At 46.6% G+C, this 21737-nt stretch overlaps 1 protein-coding gene across 1 annotated transcript; it reads right to left on the reverse strand.

The window, feature by feature from the left end:
• Positions 1 to 373: 373 nt before the first annotated feature.
• On the reverse strand, positions 374 to 20858 carry LOC149335369 (F-box only protein 25). The gene is made up of 7 exons (XM_089552056.1): positions 20436 to 20858; positions 12764 to 12932; positions 10594 to 10686; positions 8796 to 8924; positions 5942 to 6168; positions 3141 to 3396; positions 374 to 804 (listed from the first exon to the last, which is right to left on the reverse strand). Exons 1-7 carry the CDS (start codon positions 20543 to 20545, stop codon positions 670 to 672), a joined length of 1119 nt encoding a protein of 372 aa, XP_089408182.1. The 5' UTR covers positions 20546 to 20858; the 3' UTR covers positions 374 to 669.
• Positions 20859 to 21737: the final 879 nt, after the last annotated feature.

Genomic DNA, 21737 nt, shown 5'->3' on the forward strand with positions numbered 1-21737 from the left:
ACTTTTGTGGCCTGTTCTATACCTGCATGAGTCTAATTCGTCGGCGGTATTAATTTGGCACTGCATGCGCAAAGGGTCGCTGCCACGGCAGCGATGCCTCTGCTTGCCACTTCGCTCTAGGCGGGTCAAGCTCTTCGTGCGCTTCGAGTAATGCGGCTTAAAATGCATGCGTTTGGGTCGGGACCGGAAGAAATTTCGAATAAAGCGATATTTCGAGTAAAGCGATTTCGTTATAACGAGGGATTACTGTATATACAATTCCGCAATGCATCATACCCAGCTAGCCCGTGTGGCTGCTTTGGTTCAAAGCATGGCATTGGCCTCAAGTATGAAACAACTAAGCGATATTGCGACTTGGGAGACGGGGGGGGGGGGGGGGGGGGGGAACAGAATGGAACCACAGCAAGAACAAGCCCGCCTTTTTCAGCCCGGCAAAGAACACATTACACTCTCTCTAACAGGCATACGGCGTACTTTTGGCGACAAGAGACAGAGCCAAAACACCGGGGTACATAACGAGTTTGAGTAGACTGCCTTGAAAGAGGAGGACAGGAGGGAAAACAGGTGCGCCACGGATGCGGCGCCCGTCGTCGTCAGCTGCCAGCACGGTCGACGTAGCGGTGGTGGCTTTGGTTCTGGACAACGTTGGCACTCGGGAGACCGCGCCGTTCACAGAGAGAAGAACTGGAGGAAGGCCTGAGGTGTGACCGGGATGCACATGGGCAGGACACCAGTCACTGCGTTGCTATCGCCCTCCTCCACGGAGTCCTCTCGCGAAGAGTTGAGGCAGGGGTGGCCAAAGGACTGCGCCAGAGATGGTGGGAAAAGCAAGGCTCAGCAGGGTGGGCTCAGGTTTGGTGGCTAGACTCTCACCATAAGGTTTTCAAACATTTCGTTTGATGTGTTTTTATGTTACAGTAAGCAGAATGTGAGGTTTCACATCCCGAAGTGGCTCGTGGACTATGAGAGACGCCGTAGTGGAGGGCTCCAGATTAATTTAGACCTTCGGGGTTCTTTAACATGCGCTGAAATCGAACAGCACATAGCTTTTTTGCATTTCACCTCCACTGAAATGCAGCCACTGCAGCCGGGATTCGATCAGCAGCCAAACATCAAAGCCACTGTACAGGGGTCTTTTTTATGTCGCATCTTATGTTACATGTGTATCCAGCGATTCTTAATAGCCATGGCTAACAATCAGTCCACCTACACGAGCTTTGATTACTCCAAATTCACAAGTATGAACAGGGAAACAAAAATTTGGTTATTCTGGTACCACGATGGAACTGGAGAAGTGGGGACCATACTTTGGAGTGACCATTTTCCGGGATAATTCCACTTCCAGCGTGTGTACTTCTTAAGTGAGAGAACAAAGTGAGCATGACGAAATAAATCTGTGGGCAGGCACCTTGCCAGCCACCAATTTGATGTCATGTAGTTAGTTGGTGGGTCTATCAAGACAGAAGACTAACCAGCTCCCACAAGTTTTAGGGCCCATGACATGGCTTCGAAGACAACTATAAAATGCATGCATTCGGTTGAATAAAGGCCATTGAGCATTCCTGCTGCATACAACGGCTCGAAGGCAAGGCGAATATTCAGAAATAACTTTTAAACTCTTTCTTATCTTGAGAAAGAAAGTAGTCATTAACGAAGGCATTATGTATGTAGTGTCAAAAACTAGTACTGCACTTCCGATTTACGATGCTGTCTGCTGGTACCACATGGGCTGCTTTGGCAGTGCCACCATCGTGCCTCAAACTTTTCTGACAATCGTAGACGAAGCAGAATGTGAGAAGTGAGCCCACCAGACAGAATTAAACATATTAAGCCTGGTGACACATTTGTGGGCGAACTGCAGCCCCATCCATGTAATCTCTTTTTTTTTTTTTTCTGGATTACACCCCTGTCACACCACCATTTCGAAGGCCCTAAACTGCTAGTCTAATAACTCAAAGGCTAATACATCCAGCACTGCTACATGGGCAGTCCCGATGGCCATCGAGTCAAGTCCGTCAAGTCAACAGAGCACTGCGAAACTCGGTCGAGATCTCGAGGGCCTTCGAGCGAGACGGCTGCATGCAGCAATGCGGTAGGAAATACAATCACAGCAGTATCATCTCTGAAAAGTATGGGACCTTAAAACATACTTAGTTTGAAGAAAAAAAAAAAAGACGAAGCTGGGCTAAATAACTGCAGCAAACATAACAACATTGTTGACAGTGACGCAAAAATGAACAACAGCTGCCTCAAAAGTGGATAGTGCATGAATGCCATACAGCTCGTCCAAAACAATGAAATTAATTTCAAGAGTGATATATATTACTTTAACAAAGAGACAATTTGCGCTCAACCTTTTCAAGGTTAAAGTTCTAAGCTGATTGCTTGCATGCCTGCAAAGTTATTTGTGGTGATGATGGTGGCACGACACCTTGCTGCATGGTGATCGAACCTCTCAGCAGTAACCGAGTTTGCTTATAGCAGCGGCAAAACTCCTTCGAGTTCGATAGCAACTGAGAATCTCGAAGGCTCTCGACTCAATAGCCTTTGAAAGTGCCCGTGTGACAGGGGTATGAGTCCAATGAGAAAAAGGAGAGGGTCATTTTAAACTCCAATATCTCTGGCATTAAATAAGCTAGACCAAAAATTTTCGCAAGAGGATGACGGGTGATTCAGTATCTGTCAGTCTTTTGGCTTTTCTTATGCTCGGCGAAAACTGTTTCAGGGGCTTTTTAACTCTGAAAAGGTCAGACAGTCACCCAACCTTACTGTGAATTGTCAATGCTATATGTACCCTACGCTGCCACATGTAAGTTGAACCCAGATATAAAGTGACCCCGAACTATGGTGCTTGACCCCATTTCTCCCATTTCTGACCCAAATGACCCCCTTTCTATGGCGGTGGAATGGCTTCAACACAGCAATCTCCAAGCAATCTTTTCATAAAATTTCCAACTGACACAACCCAAGCAGCAGAGGTAACGGGGCCAATATTGGGAATGGATGGTTTCACTCTGGTTCTTAGTAGGGCCGGCTTTGCCAATATGTTTCCAATATCGGGCCGATTACCTGCGCTGCTGGGGAAAGTCTACTTATGCCTCGACCGTTACGAAAGAAGGGGAGCAGCGTGGTGCACACACCTTCCAGAAGAGGCACCGGCAGTGGCGGCAGAGCAGCAGGCTGTCTGCATACTCCTCGCGGAGGCCGTGCTTCTTGCGGAGGCGGTGGAAAAGGCGCTGCCACCCGGGGTCACCGTCAATCTTCTCGGGAGGCTGGCGGCGCCACTGCTCGACCAGCTGGGGCCCAAAGTGGAAGAGGCAGAGACGCCGCCACACGTGCTCCTCCTGGAGCAAGGCCGCCAGCACAGGGTGTGCTTCTCCACTGCGGGCCAGGTCCCTGCGCCATTACAAGGAAGGAGGGCACGGTGTCACAAGTGAACTGGCCGCTTGAAGAACAGTACCGAAGGCAAATTACTAGGCTTGCAAATACCTTTTTCTTTTGCTACCTCACCACCTTATGACTGAGGCATAGCTACACGGGCCACTGCATCCCGTCTTGTGTCTTCCTGCTTCGAGCTCTTGATCGACCTGGCCTCACCATGCCTTCTGCTCATCATTTTGGTTAGCTCAGTAGGTAGAGCTAACCTTATTTCAAATCTGCTCCACCTTGGGCGATTCTCTTAATCACATTACAGCTTACTGCAACCCTCACCCTCATTTATTTCACCATTTCTTTCATCACTTCTTTTGCGCACGCGTGCACACACACACATGCACATACACACACAAGCACATGCTGCATGTGTGCGTCTCAGAGGATCGCAATAAGTGATTTAGTTCCCTATTAATCCTATTAATCACTTGTTCCTGCAATACTGCATATGTTCACTGCGTGTATTCAGGATTCAATAGCAGCTATTCATAAAGCATCAACCATGGCCTCGAGGCAAAGTGCCTTCTTAGCTGTCAGACGTTATCAATTCAACGCATGCTATGGCTTATCACCCAGCCATTTCTTATTCCTTCCCTCTCTTTAGTGATCACAAAGCCCTAGGATTTCTCAAGGTGGCATGCTTAGTAAAGAAGCCTCCATCTTCGTATCGCACCACCCTGTGAACACACAGTAACAAAACAGAGTTACATATCAGAAAGTCACGTGCAAAAAGTCTGTTTCTAAAGGCAGTTCCTTTTAACTGAATTTTAAGAACACAAATTTCTTTTAGGCTCACCAGAAAAGTTAATGTCCAATGTGCTCTATTCCGCAAAGCTTGGGGGATTCTCCTCAAACATTGGATCAACACTGTTCCCACTTCAAGTTGTTGAGCAATTCGCTTTCGCCCTGCCATATGCTAGCCTTCCCGATTAGATCAGCTCATACAACGACTGCCCCGATGAGGTGGTGATCCCGCAATCGAACCCCGGACCAGGACAGAGTTTTCTTAACTACAAGGTTTCTGTGGAAGCTGTCCCGGACCAGGACAGAGTTTTCTTAACTACAAAGTTTCTGTGGAAGCTGTCCCGGACCAGGACAGAGTTTTCTTAACTACAAAGTTTCTGTGGAAGCTGTCCCGGACCAGGACAGAGTTTTCTTAACTACAAAGTTTCTGTGGAAGCTGTCCCGGACCAGGACAGAGTTTTCTTAACTACAAAGTGTCTGTGGAAGCTGTCCCGGACCAGGACAGAGTTTTCTTAACTACAAAGTTTCTGTGGAAGCTGTCCCGGACCAGGACAGAGTTTTCTTAACTACAAAGTTTCTGTGGAAGCTGTCCCGGACCAGGACAGAGTTTTCTTAACTACAAAGTTTCTGTGGAAGCTGTCCCGGACCAGGACAGAGTTTTCTTAACTACAAAGTTTCTGTGGAAGCTGTCCCGGACCAGGACAGAGTTTTCTTGACTACAAAGCTGTCTGTGGAAGCTCTCCTTTGTAGCCGTATGTCAGTGCTCTGGTGGATGCCAGTGAGTAATTTGTTCCCTTATTACAAATTTCCTCCACATTGAGGGATTCCCCTAAACTGTGATGCACAGTTTTGTACCCGCTCGTCCCTCTTTTCCCTTCCCTAACCCTCACGGCCCTTTCACTGCATTTTCTTTCAAAACGGCCTGCAACGGCTGGCTTTTTTCCACGTTTGCAGCAACTCTTTCGCGCCAATGCGAACCACTTGCTTCGCTTGGATGACCAGGGTCATCAAGAAGTTGGCTTCTCCTCAAAGCTTATAAGCGTGCTGGGTGAGCGCACAGAGGGTGCTTCAACGAACAGAGAAAAAAAAAATTCGCACTATATTCACAGTTTAGTTTTAAATGCAACGTGAGGTGCTTTCTGAACCAGACCATTCAAGAAAGAAGTCGCGCCAAATTTGTGCAAATACCGTAATGGTGCTTTCGACCGGCGCCCGTATAGTAATTCATTCCACAGAAGTGTGAAAGCATGTTGTCACGAGATCATTTGTAAGCAGATCCCACGTTTCAAAAGCATTCAGACTATAAAATTGATCACATTCCCATCATTCTATTATTTCTACTGATGTCCACAAAACAAACCATGAAAAAGTGAATGTGGCTGCTAGCACACAATTTCAAGAAAAATGCTAAAATCCACAATTCTTCGCATTATCACAGGAATCTAGAGGCCTTAAGTCATTGCATCACGGTTAATGCTTTTGTACCTGCTAGTGCAAAATCACAGAGGGCTGGCAACAGCAAAGGGATTGAGCACAGGTTAACAGAGGCATCACGACAATAGCCGAAGCCATCGGCTCAAGGTTACAATAACACGGAGATTTGAGCTAGTTGGTTCATGTTCCCCAGTTGCAGCGCTGGTCAAAGTTTTGGCTGAAGGTTCTTCGAGAGGCATTTGCCGCTGCATGCTCGAGTTGTATCCAACTACAGGGGTTCTAGCCAATCTCGTTTGATCGATTCGGGGCAGCTGCGGCCACATGCACGTACCTGTAGTCGGCCAAGCGCAGCAGCACTTCCCTGAGCAGCTCAGGAGGCAGGTGGGGAAACTGGGGCGTGGCATCATCCGGCACGGGGTTGGAGAGGTCGATGTGCCTCTGCACTTCCCAGATGCGCTGAAGTGTCTGCAGGTGTTGCTCCCACAGCTGGCTCGAGCCCAACGGGCGACCCCAGCAGTGGTACTTGCGCAGAGTACGCTCCAGGTCCTCCAGCAGGAGCTGCCAGCAGGCACACAAAAGATAAAGCCAGCAGTCTTAGCACCCAAAGTAAGTATAGAATTCACAGAAGTGTACCAGTAGCTCAGAGTGCCATATGACATAACTCAATACTGATTTAGTAGCCCCGTAAGATACTGTCAAAGCTAAAATTGCTTGCAAAGAGTGAACCTATTGTTCAGGAACGTAGGGGTGAAGACGTCAAATGTGCATTCATGACACTTTCACACACGCCCAACTCGATTTTAACAGGGCAAGTCATCATCTTGGCAAGCACAGATCTTACACAAGCCTAAGTTTTCCCAAGGGTAGAAACCTGGGCGAGTCGGTAACTGTGATTCATGGTAAGTGAGGTAGTGCAAAACGGGACAAGGGACAGAGAAAGACGCACACAACACAGGCGCTAACTTCCGACTGACAGAAACCTAGGCGACCAAGACGAACGTGAACCGTGAGGGCAAACAGGCACATGCGCCCGGAAAAAAATAATGAAAATCAGGTGAATGAGGAACTACAGCCAAATGACTCAGCGATTATTTAAGAAGTCCAGCTCTCTTTTGGACAGGGAGATAGACGGCTTGCTGACACATTTATCATCCAAGGCAACGATACGCGCTGCTTCATTAATTTCACCAGTTATGGGATATACAGATATCCTTCACCGCCCCCACGCCGAGTCACGAGATGGGCGCGCACGCCACCGGGCATGGGGAGAGGAGGCACCCGGCCACTCTCCTCACCCGGCCACTTCCCAACTCGGACGTGACGTGACGGCTACGTACTGGCTCCGTAGGGAAGGGGTATGCCGTTCCTTGAGCGCAACCGATTGCCCCAAGGGGGGGCAATGTCGGAGGGGCTAATAAGGAGCAGCTCTCTTGCCACGGCACTACTTCCGGACTGCCCCACCGATCCCCTGCCTGCCCGTGACCTCCTGGACGACCCAACGCCGGTCGAAAACGACTTGGTGAGCTACTGAACCTATTTTGATCGAACAGAACATTCTTCCGCAGTGTGCTTTGCCTTGGGTTAGGTTAATAAACTGTTTCCTAGTGTACTCTGTCGTTGCCTATTGCGTACTAACCCGCCGTGGCTGCGACTCTGCGCCACGGGTTGGGGACACAAGTCGCGTACGAGAAACGCCGGCGAGTAGCCGGCACGGAAGCTCGCCTTACCGGCCGGCTGGACGCGGAGTGACCCCATGAAGTTAATTGATCCCACTGTCTGGCCACGATCGAGCACTTATCCAAAAATGGCACACAACCAAACTCCTTACAGTGCAAAGCCAGATTGCTACCCATAAAAGTTTTGAAGTTGTTTTTGTGTTCACGAAGCCTATCATTCAAGCAACGACCACACTGACCAACATACCGCTTGCCACAGGAGAGTGGGATGTCATAAACAATGTCTTCAGTACATTTTACGAACTTTTTCTATAATTAATGGTGCACTGCAACTTTTGGGGATGTTTATCGGTGGGCTAAGTTTTTTTTGCATAGCACGCTTAGTTTTTCAGGGGCTGAAAAAACCATGCGTACATTCGCTTTTGTCCCAATTTTCTCCTCTTCCAGTCACACATGTTCAGAAATGGGCACCTAGGTCAAGTCCCCACCCGGGAAGAGTTAGGGATTGGTCCTCGCAGGGGTTCCAACACCTCTGCATTGAATTTCCCTTCATCCACTAAGCTTTCCATATACTGAGCATACCTTTCTAGGTGACATACACCCTACAGGCCCTAAATGAATTGAACACAGTGATCTGCAGCTTTCATGGCCCCTCACACTTCACAAATAAATCACTTTCCGACAAACCCAGCTTAGCGACCACATTCAATATATGACAGCCATGGCCCATAAGCGTGACTGTCACAGTTCGAGCACGTCACACTTTTCTGGGTGAATAAATATATTTTTGTTGGTCACTGCACTCAGACTGATGCAAAATACAGTAGAATCTCAGTGATATAAGCACGGTTGATATGAAATTCGCGATGATATTATTTTGTTAAAATTTCCTGGTCGGAGTGCATTGTGCACAATGTGCAGAATTCCGGATGTTTCAAACTCTCTCCCACGCACTACCGATGATACGAATGTGTGAGCCACGACCACACCCTGGAACACCAAGTGCTGCCTGTACATCACCAACGGCGCGATTGCTAATCGTGTGGTACTCAAGGGGAGCAGTGAGCAACGGATGTGTGGTCCACACATCGCCGGCGTCACAATCGCCAGTTACGCTTTATGCACCGCTAGTAGCGAGCTGTGTCTACACGGCCATGAATAAATCCCGTCAACCATACACCGATATCTGTGAATGCATCTTCTATGCTTCTGCATCCGAATTTTGTTCATTTGGATGGTGCAAAATTCAGGATGATACGGATTTTTTCGCGATCCCGTGAGACTCGTGTCATTAAGATTCTACTGCACTAAGTTTCAGTACTGCAACTGCCACTCTGAACTCCATCACTGAGGACCCTCTCGGGCACAAATGAAAGCCCTCGGAATGGACAGGTTTTAAGTTTCACTATAAACGTTGCTCTGCCAACAACTGCAAACAGCTTTGCTGTACCAACAGTGGCACGCCTACTCAAAGCATTTCAAGCTAAAAAAACGGCTGTGTCTTTGCACCTGGAGGATGTGAGTGTTCTGACGACTGTCGGCCACTTGGGATGCCACCTCCTCGAGCATGGTGAAGAGCACTCGACTGGCGCACCCGCTTAGTGTGGTCAGGTTCTCCGTGATCAGAAGGTGTAGCAGCTGCAAGGAACGCCGCACGTGCTCATTAAGTGCGCTCACTGTCCTTCACAACTTCGTGCAGAACAAGTGAACACCACAGTTCCAAACTAACATAAAAGGCAAAAAATGAAAGGAAAATGAATACAAGAATAGCATAAAATTAGGTCACACCTCACCTATGGCTTCAAAGATTAAACTAACATGGGAAAACAATTGATGGAGGCAAAACGCAAAAGGCGCCCGTGTGATGTGCCATGTCAGTGCACGTTAAATAAAGGTCCCCAGGTGGTCAAAATCATTCCGGAGCCCTCCACTACGGCACCCCTTTCTTCCTTTCTTCTCTCACTTCCTCCTTTATCCCTTCCCTTACCGCACGGTTCAGGTGTCCACCGAGATATGTGAGACAGTAGAGAGTTTTAGTATTGCGGGCTTTGCGTAATTGCGTGCATAGCGGAATAGCGGGTCCAGAGTGCGCATGCGCAGAACGCTAACGGGGAAATAGCGTTAGCGTACGCACGCAATTTTCAGAATTTAGCGTTGCGGCTTTTGCGCCCTTAGCGTGGAAACATGGCGGCGTCCTTTCAAGCGAGAGCCGCCCGCTTCAGCCGATTCAGCAGCTCTTGCGATTCCGGTCGGCATGTTTACCGGCAACTACTGGTGTTGTTGGTTTTCGCTATGACTTACCTTGTTTCGACGATAAAGTTTAAGCTGCAATTCAGCCCAGTTTTTGAGATACGCTCTCGATTCTGGAGCGCGCAAGCCTAATGGAAACTCAAGCTGCACTGCGACCATCTGCAACGGCCCGAAACGCAGCAGAAACCTAGCAAAAACGTCTGGAACGAGACAAAAATAGATTTGGAGGTTTTTCGCGATGTTTTATGGGCTTAAATTATGTAAAAAGAGTTTATATTAAATTTACATAAGTTTTTTGAACATTAGACGTCATGTGATGGCAAATATTCTTGCTCCAACGGCTTGTAGTTAACATTGCCTTTACTAGATGGCGTTACTGTTTTACGTTTTTATTTCATTTTATTGTAATTTCGGGGTCATTTTGCAGACGAAAATGAACACTGCACTAATAATTCGTATAAAAAATTCGGAAATATTATAATTTGGCAAGTTAGCGGCCGTGTCGACCATTTTAGAAGGACCATTCGCATCCATGTCAAGCAGATGGCGTTTAACGTTTTCAAAACGCTATACTAAAACCGTCTGTGGGGATAAGTTGCTTGCGGCACTCTAACGTAATTTCCCTTAGGTCCGCTATCACGCTAACGCTATACTAAAACTCTCTAGTTACTGCGTTATTTTTTTTCCTCAAAAAACACATTTTTTTCCCAATAATCGAATAAAGAAAGTACTCCACTTTTTTTTCTATGCAATTGGTTACTGCAATAAACTACGGACAAAGTTGCATTCATGCCAGTTTATAAACTTTGCTGAAGCCTTTTGTGAAATGCTTTCTGCTGTCAATTTAACTGCCTTTTTCCAGTGACAATATATTGTCTTTGACCTGGCGATAGCTTCTAACAGTTTATACACCACAATTATTATGTATATACTTATACTGCACCATACAGCTCCTGCGCTTGAATGCTATGCAAAGATACCAGCGACTTGTGGGAAAAAACTAAAAAATACAAGTGCTTGCGATAGCAAAAACAAATACCCATATGCATCAACTCACCTTGCAAATGTAGTTGAACCTCCGCACATCCTTGATGCCATTACGGAAGTCTAGCCTGCGAAATGCTTCACTAATAGTGTTGTAGCCAGCAACCTGCAAACAAGTGTGGAAACCAGAGATTATGTCCACATGACACAGTGCACGCTGTCGGGCAAGGTGCAGCAAAAAATGTACCAAGCAAAAAACCAGAGAAAAAAAAAACACCTATGCTTCATTCTGATGAGCTGCAATTTTTTTATCTAGCATGTATTCCAAACATCATCATCATCAGCCTGACTATGCCCGCTGTAGGGCAAAGGCCTCTCCCATGTCTCTCCAATTAACCCTGTCCTTTGCCAGTTGTGGCCACCGTATCCCCGCAAAATTCTTAATGTCATCCGCCCACCCAAGTTTCTGCTCCCCCCTGCTACGCTTGCCTTCTCTTGGAATCCACTCCGTTACCCTTAAGGACCAGCGGTTGTCTTGAATTCACATTACATGCCCAGCCCAAGCCCATTTCTTCCTTTTGATTTCGACTAGGATGTCATTAACCCACGTTTGTTCCCTCACCCACTCTGCCCGCTTCCGATCTCTTAATGCTACACCTATCATTTTTCTTTCCATAGCTCACTGCGTTGTCCTTAACTTAAGCTGAATCCTCTTTGTTGAGCAAACATGTTCAGCTTTACAAAAACGACCACTGCAAATAGATCGCATGGTATATTCTACATGGCTATTTGTAGATAAGGCAGAACTATACTGTTTTTGAATACAAAAGGAAATAGAAAACATCAATTGAAAATATTAATAGTAAATATTGATAGAAAATGTCGATGTCTCCTACAGCAGAATCGTGCACCCTCAGATATAAATAATTACTCCCAAACCTGCTATGCACATAACCTTAGCTCAGCTAGCTCTCTTTCTTTCTAGCCCATGACAATGCTTTTTGTCAATTTATATATTGCATTTCCTAAGGCTTAAGGCATTCCAGCCAAATACAAGTAATCGAGATACAGACAACACTAAAGGCTTCAAGCTTGATGGGTGGCCGCATAACACAAGACTTTTTTTAATAATATGTTCATAAACAAACCTCGCAGGGGTTTCTTGCATCTGTGTGCAGTTTAAACTTCTCGCACTTACACGTCGCTCTACACTGATTTCTGTGGAGATAGAAATGCCAAAGCTGCTCACCAGCAGATCTTGGAAACCATGTTACTCTTTCCGTTTTGTTCAATTTTTTTCTTAAAATCTTGTTTTTGGTAAATGAAATTGTAATTTGTTGTTCAAATTTATACACCTGAAAAGCATATTTATTTAGGTTTGTTCTCGTGTACTGCATAAAACTTTTGATAAAGTAGTTTTTACAGTAAAAAAAAACTGAAACCTACAAAAAACAGACATTTTCTCCATGGTAGGGAAAGAGTTAAATGATGTTCCACTCAATGCCTACGTCTAAAACGTGCTAAGTGGCTGATACCTACAACGAGGGGACAAATTATATCCTTTGCTGGTGTTTGAAATTCTGTGTCATCAACGGAACACACATGGAACCTCAACAAAATGTGCCAAGTCTACAAAATGTAAAAAAGGGACTGTTGTCAAGGGGTCAATCAGTGTAGTCTGGACATAAGCTTTAGAACACAAAAACGACAAGGTACTGACAGAGTAAAAAAATACACCAAAGATAAGGGATGATGCAAGTAAAGCCGCTGACAGTGAATAATGTAAAAAAAAAAAGTCCAGCACAGACTGGTCAGCTGACTTCAGCCCATAAAACAATTGTAGTCATGTTACGGATATCCGAGTATTGTCCAAAAATACACGCACACACTCATGCATGCACACATGCACTGAAGCACTTTGAAGTGATTCCTACCCTTATCATCGAGGCTTGTTAAAATTCTTTTAAGCAGCCGGTTGCACTTGTCATAGATAGTACTAACACAAAAGCTTGTCATATGACTAAATTTATGAGTAAAAAACAATCAAGATGCAGGAAATATTTATGATTTACCCTAAGTTCACGACAGGAACAGGATGGAGGCAGACAGCTGTGAACTGCGACTTATACCACTAACGCTATATATATTTAAAATTGTTAACTTCATGCTTCATGTGTTTAAATAAACTGTTCTGCAATGGCTGCTGACCAATGTACACTTTCTACCATATACAGTGGCCCTACCTCTCGAGTGCACTTGAGCGTGATCTGGCAGTACGGCTGCTGAGAAAGCCTGCGCTGCTTGGGGTCCGCGTCGAGGCACTCATCGCCGCTTCCTGTTTCTCCGCCAGCAAGATTTGGTGGCGATGACGGCTGAAGGTCGTAGTCAGTGGGCTGCTCCAAAGAGTCCAGACTGAAAAGCACGAGAGAAGCACACCACGCCATAACGCTGCATGCTTTCAGAGCTACACAGCACATCTGAAGAACAAACAAATTAACTGGGAAAGAAAAATGTGTTCTTTAGGATACTCTTCTACCCATTTTGGACAACACGGTGCGTCAATTCGGTGTTGCTACCGCACAGTTATCTAACAGCTCTCCTGAAGTGTCATCTTATTCTATAGTAGAGCTGTTTCTACGATAATCAGTTATGCAGTGTAATTTTCAGTGTGCACTAGTGAACGTGGCAAACGGACACCAGAGGCACAGTCCCTGTCGGAATTAAATAAATGGGTACCGCATTTTTATGTGTTGAAGCTGAGAAAGTGGCTACGAAGCATGCTATATAGATTAATTTTGACCACCAGAGTTCTTTAATATGCTTCGAAAGCTTGGAACATGGGTGCTTTTGCATTTTGCCTTCATTAAAAATGCCACAAGCAATTGAGCCTACAACCTTGTGTCCAGTAGGCAAACACCATGGCCACTAAGCCATCACGGTGACTATCACTTTAAATTTGGTGTCACACAGTTGTGATGTGCACTGATATGAAAAAAAGGCAGAAAAATCCTACAGGAAGTGCCTTTCACCTTAGTGAGAGACAGCTACTCTTGCACAACCAAGAATGCAAAACCAAGAAAAAATTGCTGGCAGTTTAGCATTGTTAAGCATGCAACAGTGTGCAAAAGCAGAAAAGCACGATTGAGGTGTCCATTGACCCGGGAGCCAGTTATGAGCCTTTCCTTTTTTCAAAATCAATAAGTCTCTTGTCAACGCCAATGCCAATGAACCCAATGAATGCCAGTGGCCTATTGCTCCAGTTCAATGTTTCGGCTAAAACGAAGTCAACTCAAACACAAGTAGCGCACATCTCTCTGTCACTACGGCCACATAGCTCAAAGTGTGACTGAGGTGCTCACTGACCCAGGAAGCCAGTTATACACGTTTCCTTTCCTTTTGCGACTTTTGCACTCGGGTGGAAGTTGATGAAGATGACGATGTGCAATGCACAGCACGAGAGTGTTGCAGTTTAACTCGAGGTGTGATCAGTTGTGTCAATAGCATAGTGCTCTCGTGCAGTGGCCAGCGAAGCTGATCTCTTTGCACCACCGCAGGTTCAAAACCCATACATGGCAATATTTATTTTATTTCCGCAAATATCTGAGAGGCTTCAGCCAGACATTGGCTTTTGACAAGACAGAACAGTTACCACTGTGTAACGTGTGATTCAGAGACAGGTATTTAGGTTTGGTTTGGTTTTATGGGGTTTAACGTCCCAAAGCGACTAAGGCTATGAGAGACGCCGTAGTGGAGGGCTCCGGAAATTTCGACCACCTGGGGTTCTTTAACGTGCACTGACATCACACAGCACACGGGCCTCTAAATTTCTCCTCCAAAGAAATTCAACCGCCACGGCCGGGATCGAACCCGCGTCTTTCGGTTCAGCAGCCGAGCACCATAACCACTGAGCCACCGCGGCGGCTGAGACAGGTATTTATATTTTACGATATGTTGAGGCGGAGAATACGAGAGCGACATCATATTTGTATAGTTCTAGAGCTCTCATTTTAGTTCACCACACATGCTCGTTTTTCGACTAGCTTTGCTCTTCAATCACAGCAATTTTCTTTAGTTGCTTAACAGTGCAAGTAAGTCAATTACAAAAAAAAAAGAGCAAGATGTTTTCTTGTTGCATCACAAAAAAAAAAAGGCAGGATGTTACAAGCAACATTAAACAACATTAGAAAAAGTAATTTGCTTTGAACTACTCTTCATAATGCAGAAGCAACTTTTGCATAGCTTTTCATCTCGTGTTGTGCTTGTACATCATAAAGATGCTGAGTAACTTAATTTTTAGATGTGGCTTTCATAAGGTGGTCTGATGATTAATGATTCATGCTCCATTGAAATTACTTAAGGCATAATAAATTTCAGTGATATGCACAACAGACAAAAAGGTATCTGCTCCTTCAACCAGTAAGAGTGAAAAAGGAAACAATCCTTCAATCAGGATCTTCAATCTTTCTTCTTTTTTTAAATCACAGCTAGAGCTTTTCTACACTTAGCCTTGACAGCTGTACGATCAGACGCAGCTCAAGAACGAAGTGGTAAATACAGCAATGGCATTGGCCTCATCATGATGTCGTGGTCAGTCGTTTTGCACCTGTCAGCCACCTGCAATGCCATGCTAGCAGGTGCAAGGCATTGACTGCGACATCATGAGAGAAGGTGCATACCAATGGTTGGAGGAGATCTTTTGCAGGGAATTTGCCACTTTGTTCTTGAGCTGTATCAGACAATAATGAATGAAAATGGAATGAACCTGCTACTGCATTACGCAACTGCTACCACAATATTTGTTGAATGGAAGTGGTCTCATAGGTTAAGTTACTGATTACGCTGACTACCGACCGATTTTTTTTTACTGCGGATAGTCCACACATTAGTAGGGCAGCAATGAAGGTCTACAGTTGCACCTAAACACTGCCCCTTTCAAATCAGCCCTGCACTTTGCTTACAAAGCATGCCAATAGTCTTTTCCACTGTCAAACTTGACAACACTCCTCTAGTCTGAGATGGAAACAGAACTGTGGTTCTTCTCTGCTACAATGCAAAACAAAATCCCAGTTGCGAGCACTTGATTCGCAAAAAAAAATTGTTTTTGCATCGCTCCATCAGCTCTGCTGCTAGGTGGCTGCAGCATGCCTGACCGCCATTAAAAATGCACAATATTAATCTTGACAACGAGCATGTGGTGACAAAGAGGAGAGAAGCTTGATACGATTCATTATAAAGGAAACTGTTGACTTAGAGAGCGTTGGTTTTACTTGTTACTTGGTTACATCACTGCGGCTACTACGGATGATTTAACAGTCCACTCGAACACGTGTTCATTGTTCAACTCACATCGACTTGTACTAATATGGCTACTGGCGGCAGTCCTGGTGTGAGAGAGAGAGAGACTTTAATGAATAATGGAGAGGTCTCAGTCCTGGTGTGATACGCTGCAGCTGATGATAGTGTTTACATGCCCCCAGCAGAACTTTTATTTTTGGACATAACAGAAACATTCTGGCACGCAGAGTGTCGACATTGTGATGCTGTAAACTCTGTTGTGCATGACTCAACCAGTATTTTAAAGCTTTATTCAACTCAAAAGAGCCAGGCCATTGCCTTGAGATGCCAAAGCCATAGCAAGCAGCCCACAATTTCTCTACCATATACTGATGACCTCATTTCAAGAAACGTGAATACAATTACATTCTCACTGTGTCACTAGGGTGAAGACAAAAGATGAAAAAGTGAAAACAAAACGTAAACCAAAGTACAAGTACAATCACCCAGCGTATATGCTCCGAGTTTGGTTTTATATTGCATTCAGTTTGCAAAGCCTCCGCTGACTGAAGTGTCCTTAATTAAGTCTTGAATAGATTATCCAGCCAATAAATGCAAACAGATACACCTGTGGTTCAAAAACGCCTTTTTGCATGCAAAGAGTGCTACAGGACAGTAGCTGGCATATATGAATGCATAATTGTTGGCTGTGAGCCGAGTTGCAATGCAGTCCTGAAGAAACGGACGATCCCATATATCGCAGATGATTGGAGGTTCCGCACTTCTCTAAATGCTATTCTATCACCTCACACCTTTAACACCAGGGTCGCTGCATAAAAAAAAGAAGACTGAATGCAATTTAATTCCCCTGGAATTAAACCGTCAAAAGAGACCGCAGACTACTTGGTGTTTGATCTTATCCCCCTACTCGATCACCCATATATATATATATATACACCAGCACAGCCCGTTCGGTTCAACGTATAAAACGACTAGAAAGAAAAGCTGCCCCGGGAAAAACTGGCAAGCGGGCGCCCCAGCAACCGTGTGCGGTATATACACGCAAAAAGCCAACTGCGCGCGACGTGTTGACCTCGGGCACAACCGCGATTAGGCAACGGTTTCCGATTCGTCGCCCCGTCGCGTCGCAATCGAGAGTCGTTTCCAAACTCAGTGGTGGAACTGGCAACTGACTTCTTGTAGCAGCTTTTGTAGCAGAAGAAATCGCAGTTTGTAGCAGCAATTTTTAAGTTTTTCAGCAGGAAAAATGGCATTTTGTAGCAGAATTCGAGCTTTTGTAGCACAAAAAAAAAGCTTGGTACCAAAATTTCATGCCAAAAAACGTTATTTTAAATAAAGAAGCTTTGTTGTATTTCTGGAACAGGCATTTGCTCAGACGTTTTTAGCAACCACAGCCATGCAAGAGCAAGCTTCAATCCCAAATGCAGCTTAAAGTGCTTGGTTCCTAAAATATAGCCGAAAATAAACAAAACAGGAGGTTCTCCTAAAAACACTGCCGTTTTTGTTCAGAAGAGCGACATAACGAGATGCTCAACAGAACTATAAAAAATGATACCGTTCATAAAACAAACTTTCAGGTACTATTTCTTCCCTTTTCTTGATCACTCCAGCTTAGACAGTGCCGCTGCGAGCTTTTCCTGTCCATTCTTCAGAAGGGCTTGTCCACTCTCAACGACTGCAAAATGTTTAGACTTGACACCTTTTGTGAAAAGCAGCTCAGCATTGGTGATCATATTCCTGGCCAGTCTGATCTCTCCTTGTACCTTCTCTTCATTCTGACCTCTCTTCTGGGTGTCTTTCTCCTGTACATCACAGTCTTGTTTCGCTTGTTTTGCACGGGTCTCTTCTCCTGCATCCGCCTCCTACCGTTGCAGCTGACGCTTCCGCGACCCTTTCACCGCTCTGATTAATCCTTGTGTCACAGGAATGGCAGCTGGATTTTCTGCCCGATATAAGTTAGTCATAAGTTTTGTTGCCTTTCAGCTTTGACAAAGACATCGAAGACGTGAAGTGTCCATTCACACAGGCAGTGCGCTGACAGTGGTCCCTTTGTTCACCTTCGGTTGTGTTCGGTTGCAAAGCAGCGATGGCGATGTGGCTGCCGGCAGATGCGTTGCCGGAAGTGTTGCCGGCAGACATCAGTTTTGGTTTCACGGAAATGAGTTTCGGTTTCGTTCTCGGCAGAGTTATTGGAGTTATTCAGAGATATTTCGGCGCAGGCGTGGCGCAAAAGTAGGAAAAAAACCGATTTTGTAGCAGCATGTAGCAGGATTTCCCATTTGGCGCAGTTTGGCGCAATTGGCGCAGCAGTTCCACCACTGCAAACTGCGCGCGCGCGCCTGCGGGAAAGGGGGATAATTAAATGCGAGCGATCGAAAAACGCTTCGCGTCCTTTCAGCCGCGGCAGGCAGCTCCGGTAGCAACGTAGCTCCAGACGCATCGTGGCAGGATCGTATATTTATACAGATACAGCGACACACACGTCCGGTATTGCGTGTCCATTTGGCCGGGCAGTGCACAACATTGGCGCACTGCCGCGGCGGGCTCAACGAAAAAGAAAGGAAAAAAAAAAAATCAGTGCCACCAAGAAAGAAAGAAAGCAAGCGTGAATAATCCTCGTGCACGGCTAAATAGGTCAGCGAGTGTGGCAGTGCTGGCCGTAGAAACACGACTGGGCCCGCCAGCCAGGAAGCGAACAACCCGGCCTTGCTAACGATGCGCGCGTTGTTGTTTAGTTTATTGCTGTTTCTTATCCTGTCTCTCGCGCTGCCTTCCATTTGGCTGGGAACCCGCGGAAACGGGTAACAACAGCGATCTCTCGGATGTGACGGACTGGGTGGGAAAAAAGAAAAGCTGGCTGTGGGAAAGAAAAGAAACACGGACATGGACTTGCTGCGCGACCGGGCATGAACGTACGAGGGTTCGCGGAACGCAGCGCGCGTAGCAGACGACGCGCGTCCAACACGCGATACATCCGATACACGTATATTTCTTGCTGTCGCGTACTTAAAACTTGACGCTGCTCCACATTTTACGTCACTAGTGTTCCAAGAGCGATCCCCCTATTTCTGTAAACGCCAGAACACAGCGATCGCACAATGCAAAAACGAAAAACCGCACGCGCGACGTGTTTGAACCTGCACTTAGTTTGTTTTGTTTTTGTTTGTTATGGCGATCAGAGCGACAGGTTCCCGAAATGGCCCGGCCAATCAATTAACGAGAAAAAACCCTAAAATAATAACGTACGACCCAAAATTTGGATGTCGACCAAGTCGGCAAATATGCATCGACTTGCCGCGCAGACGATTTCAACCGTGACCAGCGCGGATGCGCGCCTCGTTCCCGCAATTCTTTTTCTTTTCCTCCGGCAACGCTCGATCACGAAGAACGCACGGTGCGCCTCCCAAGTTAAACAGCGGTTGCCAAGCGACTCGGTTGCGCGCTCCCCCTTTGCAGCAGCAGCCGCGTCGATGCGCTCGACTTGGTGCAAATCCCAAACCTCCTTTTCTTTGGTCTCGCGGTTGAAAGCACAAACGGGCCAGACGGACCGCCCAGGCGAAAAATACCAAGAACAGAGGCGCGTAGTTAGCACAGGCATATATATATCCGCTTGAAAAAAAAAAAATGGAGAAAAATTGCGGGCGAAAGCTAGCGGCCTGCACATTTCACGCGCTCCCAGTAGAGGATCAAAAATATAAAACGATTAAAGGAAAGCACAAGCTCCGCAAACACATTCAAACAGGCGCTGCCCGCGACAGTGCGCTTGTATACATAGACTGTGCCTGCCTTTGTCGTAGCTCAGGAATAAGGCGGGCCGCGCGAAAAAAAGAAAGCACTCGACGCAGCTCGGCCGGGCTGCGCATTTCGCGAACGAGGAACTGGCCTACTTTTTGCATAAGCAGAAGCTCTGCCCGACGCGCTGGGGCTACATTAGCGCGCATTAAGCAACAGCTGAGCCATTCGGCTGACGGCTGGCCGCGGGAGAGGCGAATAAACCCGTCGCCGGAGCGTTGTTTAGCGCTGCTCGCCTTTCTGACAGGGGCGCCCGCCGAAGGCCGCCATCTTGACGGAATCAGCTGGCTGGCGAAGAGCGCTGGCAACGCGCAGGCGAAGTCGTCTGAGCCTGCCTATCGCGCGGAGCCTTTGTTTCTGTCAGGCTCAGCGTCGAGAGTCGCGATGTTTGCGCGCTGGCCGCGATGTGCGCACGACGGCAAGAGTCCCGCCAGGCTCCCATACATTTGTCTCTAACCCTCTCTCCTCCTCGTACAGCTGTTTCAACCAATGCGCATGTTGAGCAAAACAAAGGCAGGCAACGATGGCAAGACGACTGATGGGCTATCGCGAACGAGAAGAGAGCGAAATAACCGCCTGTAAAACAAAGATAGCCAGCGAACCATATATCTGGACAATCCTTTTTTTTTCTCTCCTTCGCCGTACTCTCCCTCGATCTCGGCTGTCTGTCTGAATCGATACATGGCCCGTCCCGTTATTGCTCGTCCTTGGCAGAGACCCAGCGACAGACGTCGACTCCGTAATACACGCACACACGCGCGCGCAAACATAAGAAGGGAAAAGCACGAGGCGAAATTCGCATGCGCGTCGCAATTCATCTTTTCTCACCTCTCGTCGGTGCAACAGTAGAACTCGAGGATCTTCTTCTTTTCCCAGCCTTCTTCCGTCTTGACCCAAACTTCGCCTGGAGAACGCCAGTCTCGGCCGATGAACGGCATCGCGCCGTTGCGTGAAGCACTCCCGAAAAAGCGGCTCGCTGGATCCGTGCGACAGCGTGTTCAGAAAACAGCAAGTCTGAGCAGCTGTCGCGTGGCGTCTTCACACGAAGAGACGACGCACCGCCAACAGCGGGCTCACTAACCAGTCTCCACTCGCAACAAAGAAAACCCGACTGGCACAGCAAGAAGGAAAACAACAAGAAAAGGAAAAGAAAGAACGAAGGCGAACCGAAATAATAAAACGGCGACTGGTCGTTCTCTCCGCGCAAGTCTCCGCACCGTCAGGATCCCGTCAACTGCGCTGGCCGCGCTCTCCGCCAGTTTGTTGATGCGTGCTTTTTGTTGACGGATGTGACGTCACGGAAGTCACGCGGCCTTTTGAAAACAGAGCGAAACCGAAAGTGAAAACCGCGCCGCACGTTCTGCGCATTAACCGACGCGCAGTCGTCTTGGCGCAATGAACATGGGTTTTGTAACTGGCCAGTGTTTGCCGGGATTCCTCCCGACCTAGTCAACACAGCGCGCGACCGCAATTTAGCTTGTTTAGCATTAAACACGAGCAAAACGCAAACGAGGGTGACCAGAACCGCAACGTTACCGTAATGGCGGGCGCGGTATAGCTACTTCTGAAGTTCACTGGCGTTCTGGAGCAGTGGAAGGAGATGGACTAACAAAAGTGAAAGCTGCTGTTGGGCTACATGTTCATATCGGATCTTGTTAATATAGAACGCTTCAATCAGTTCTCTGGCTTTCATATTGCTGCCCCTGGCAAGGATCCGCACGGCTGAAAAGCCCTCACAAGAGTGTGAAGGGAAGGATGTGTTTCGGTAAATTTAGACTGTACTTATTTTGCTCTACGAAAATAATAATGAAACAAAACGTAGAGCAAAATGATGAGGGCCCAAATTTACTGAAACATATTACATCCTACCCTTCACGCTCTTGTGAGCCATGCGTATCCTTAGCAGCAATATATGAAAGTCAGAGAACTGATTGAAGCGTTCTATAGAAACAAGAAAGGCAGTTTGTCTGTATTTTTGTATCAGGTGTAAAAAGTTTTTTGTGCGATGTTTATCATGTAGGACATGATGCGTAAATTTGTTCCTTGTGCAGGCACTGGCTTATGTGGTTTCTGCAAAAAAACCAGTTGTAGTGGCGCTTTGTTCCGTTCTCTTGTCTTTGTGTGCGTGTG

Source organism: Amblyomma mixtum, chromosome 7 (assembly GCF_055824585.1).
Source record: "Amblyomma mixtum isolate Tamu chromosome 7, ASM5582458v1, whole genome shotgun sequence".
NCBI lineage: Eukaryota > Metazoa > Arthropoda > Arachnida > Ixodida > Ixodidae > Amblyomma > Amblyomma mixtum.

Coding starts and splice junctions, on each gene's coding strand:
- LOC149335369 (XM_089552056.1), bottom strand. CDS start 20,545: ATGCCGTTCATCGGCCGAGACTGGCGTTCTCCAGGCGAAGTTTGGGTC. Junction 6,169..8,795: donor AGAACACTCACATCCTCCAG/GTGCAAAGACAC, acceptor GCCTGCTGGCAG/CTCCTGCTGGAGGACCTGGA. Junction 805..3,140: donor GCCGGTGCCTCTTCTGGAAG/GTGTGTGCACCA, acceptor TCTCTGGCGCAG/TCCTTTGGCCACCCCTGCCT.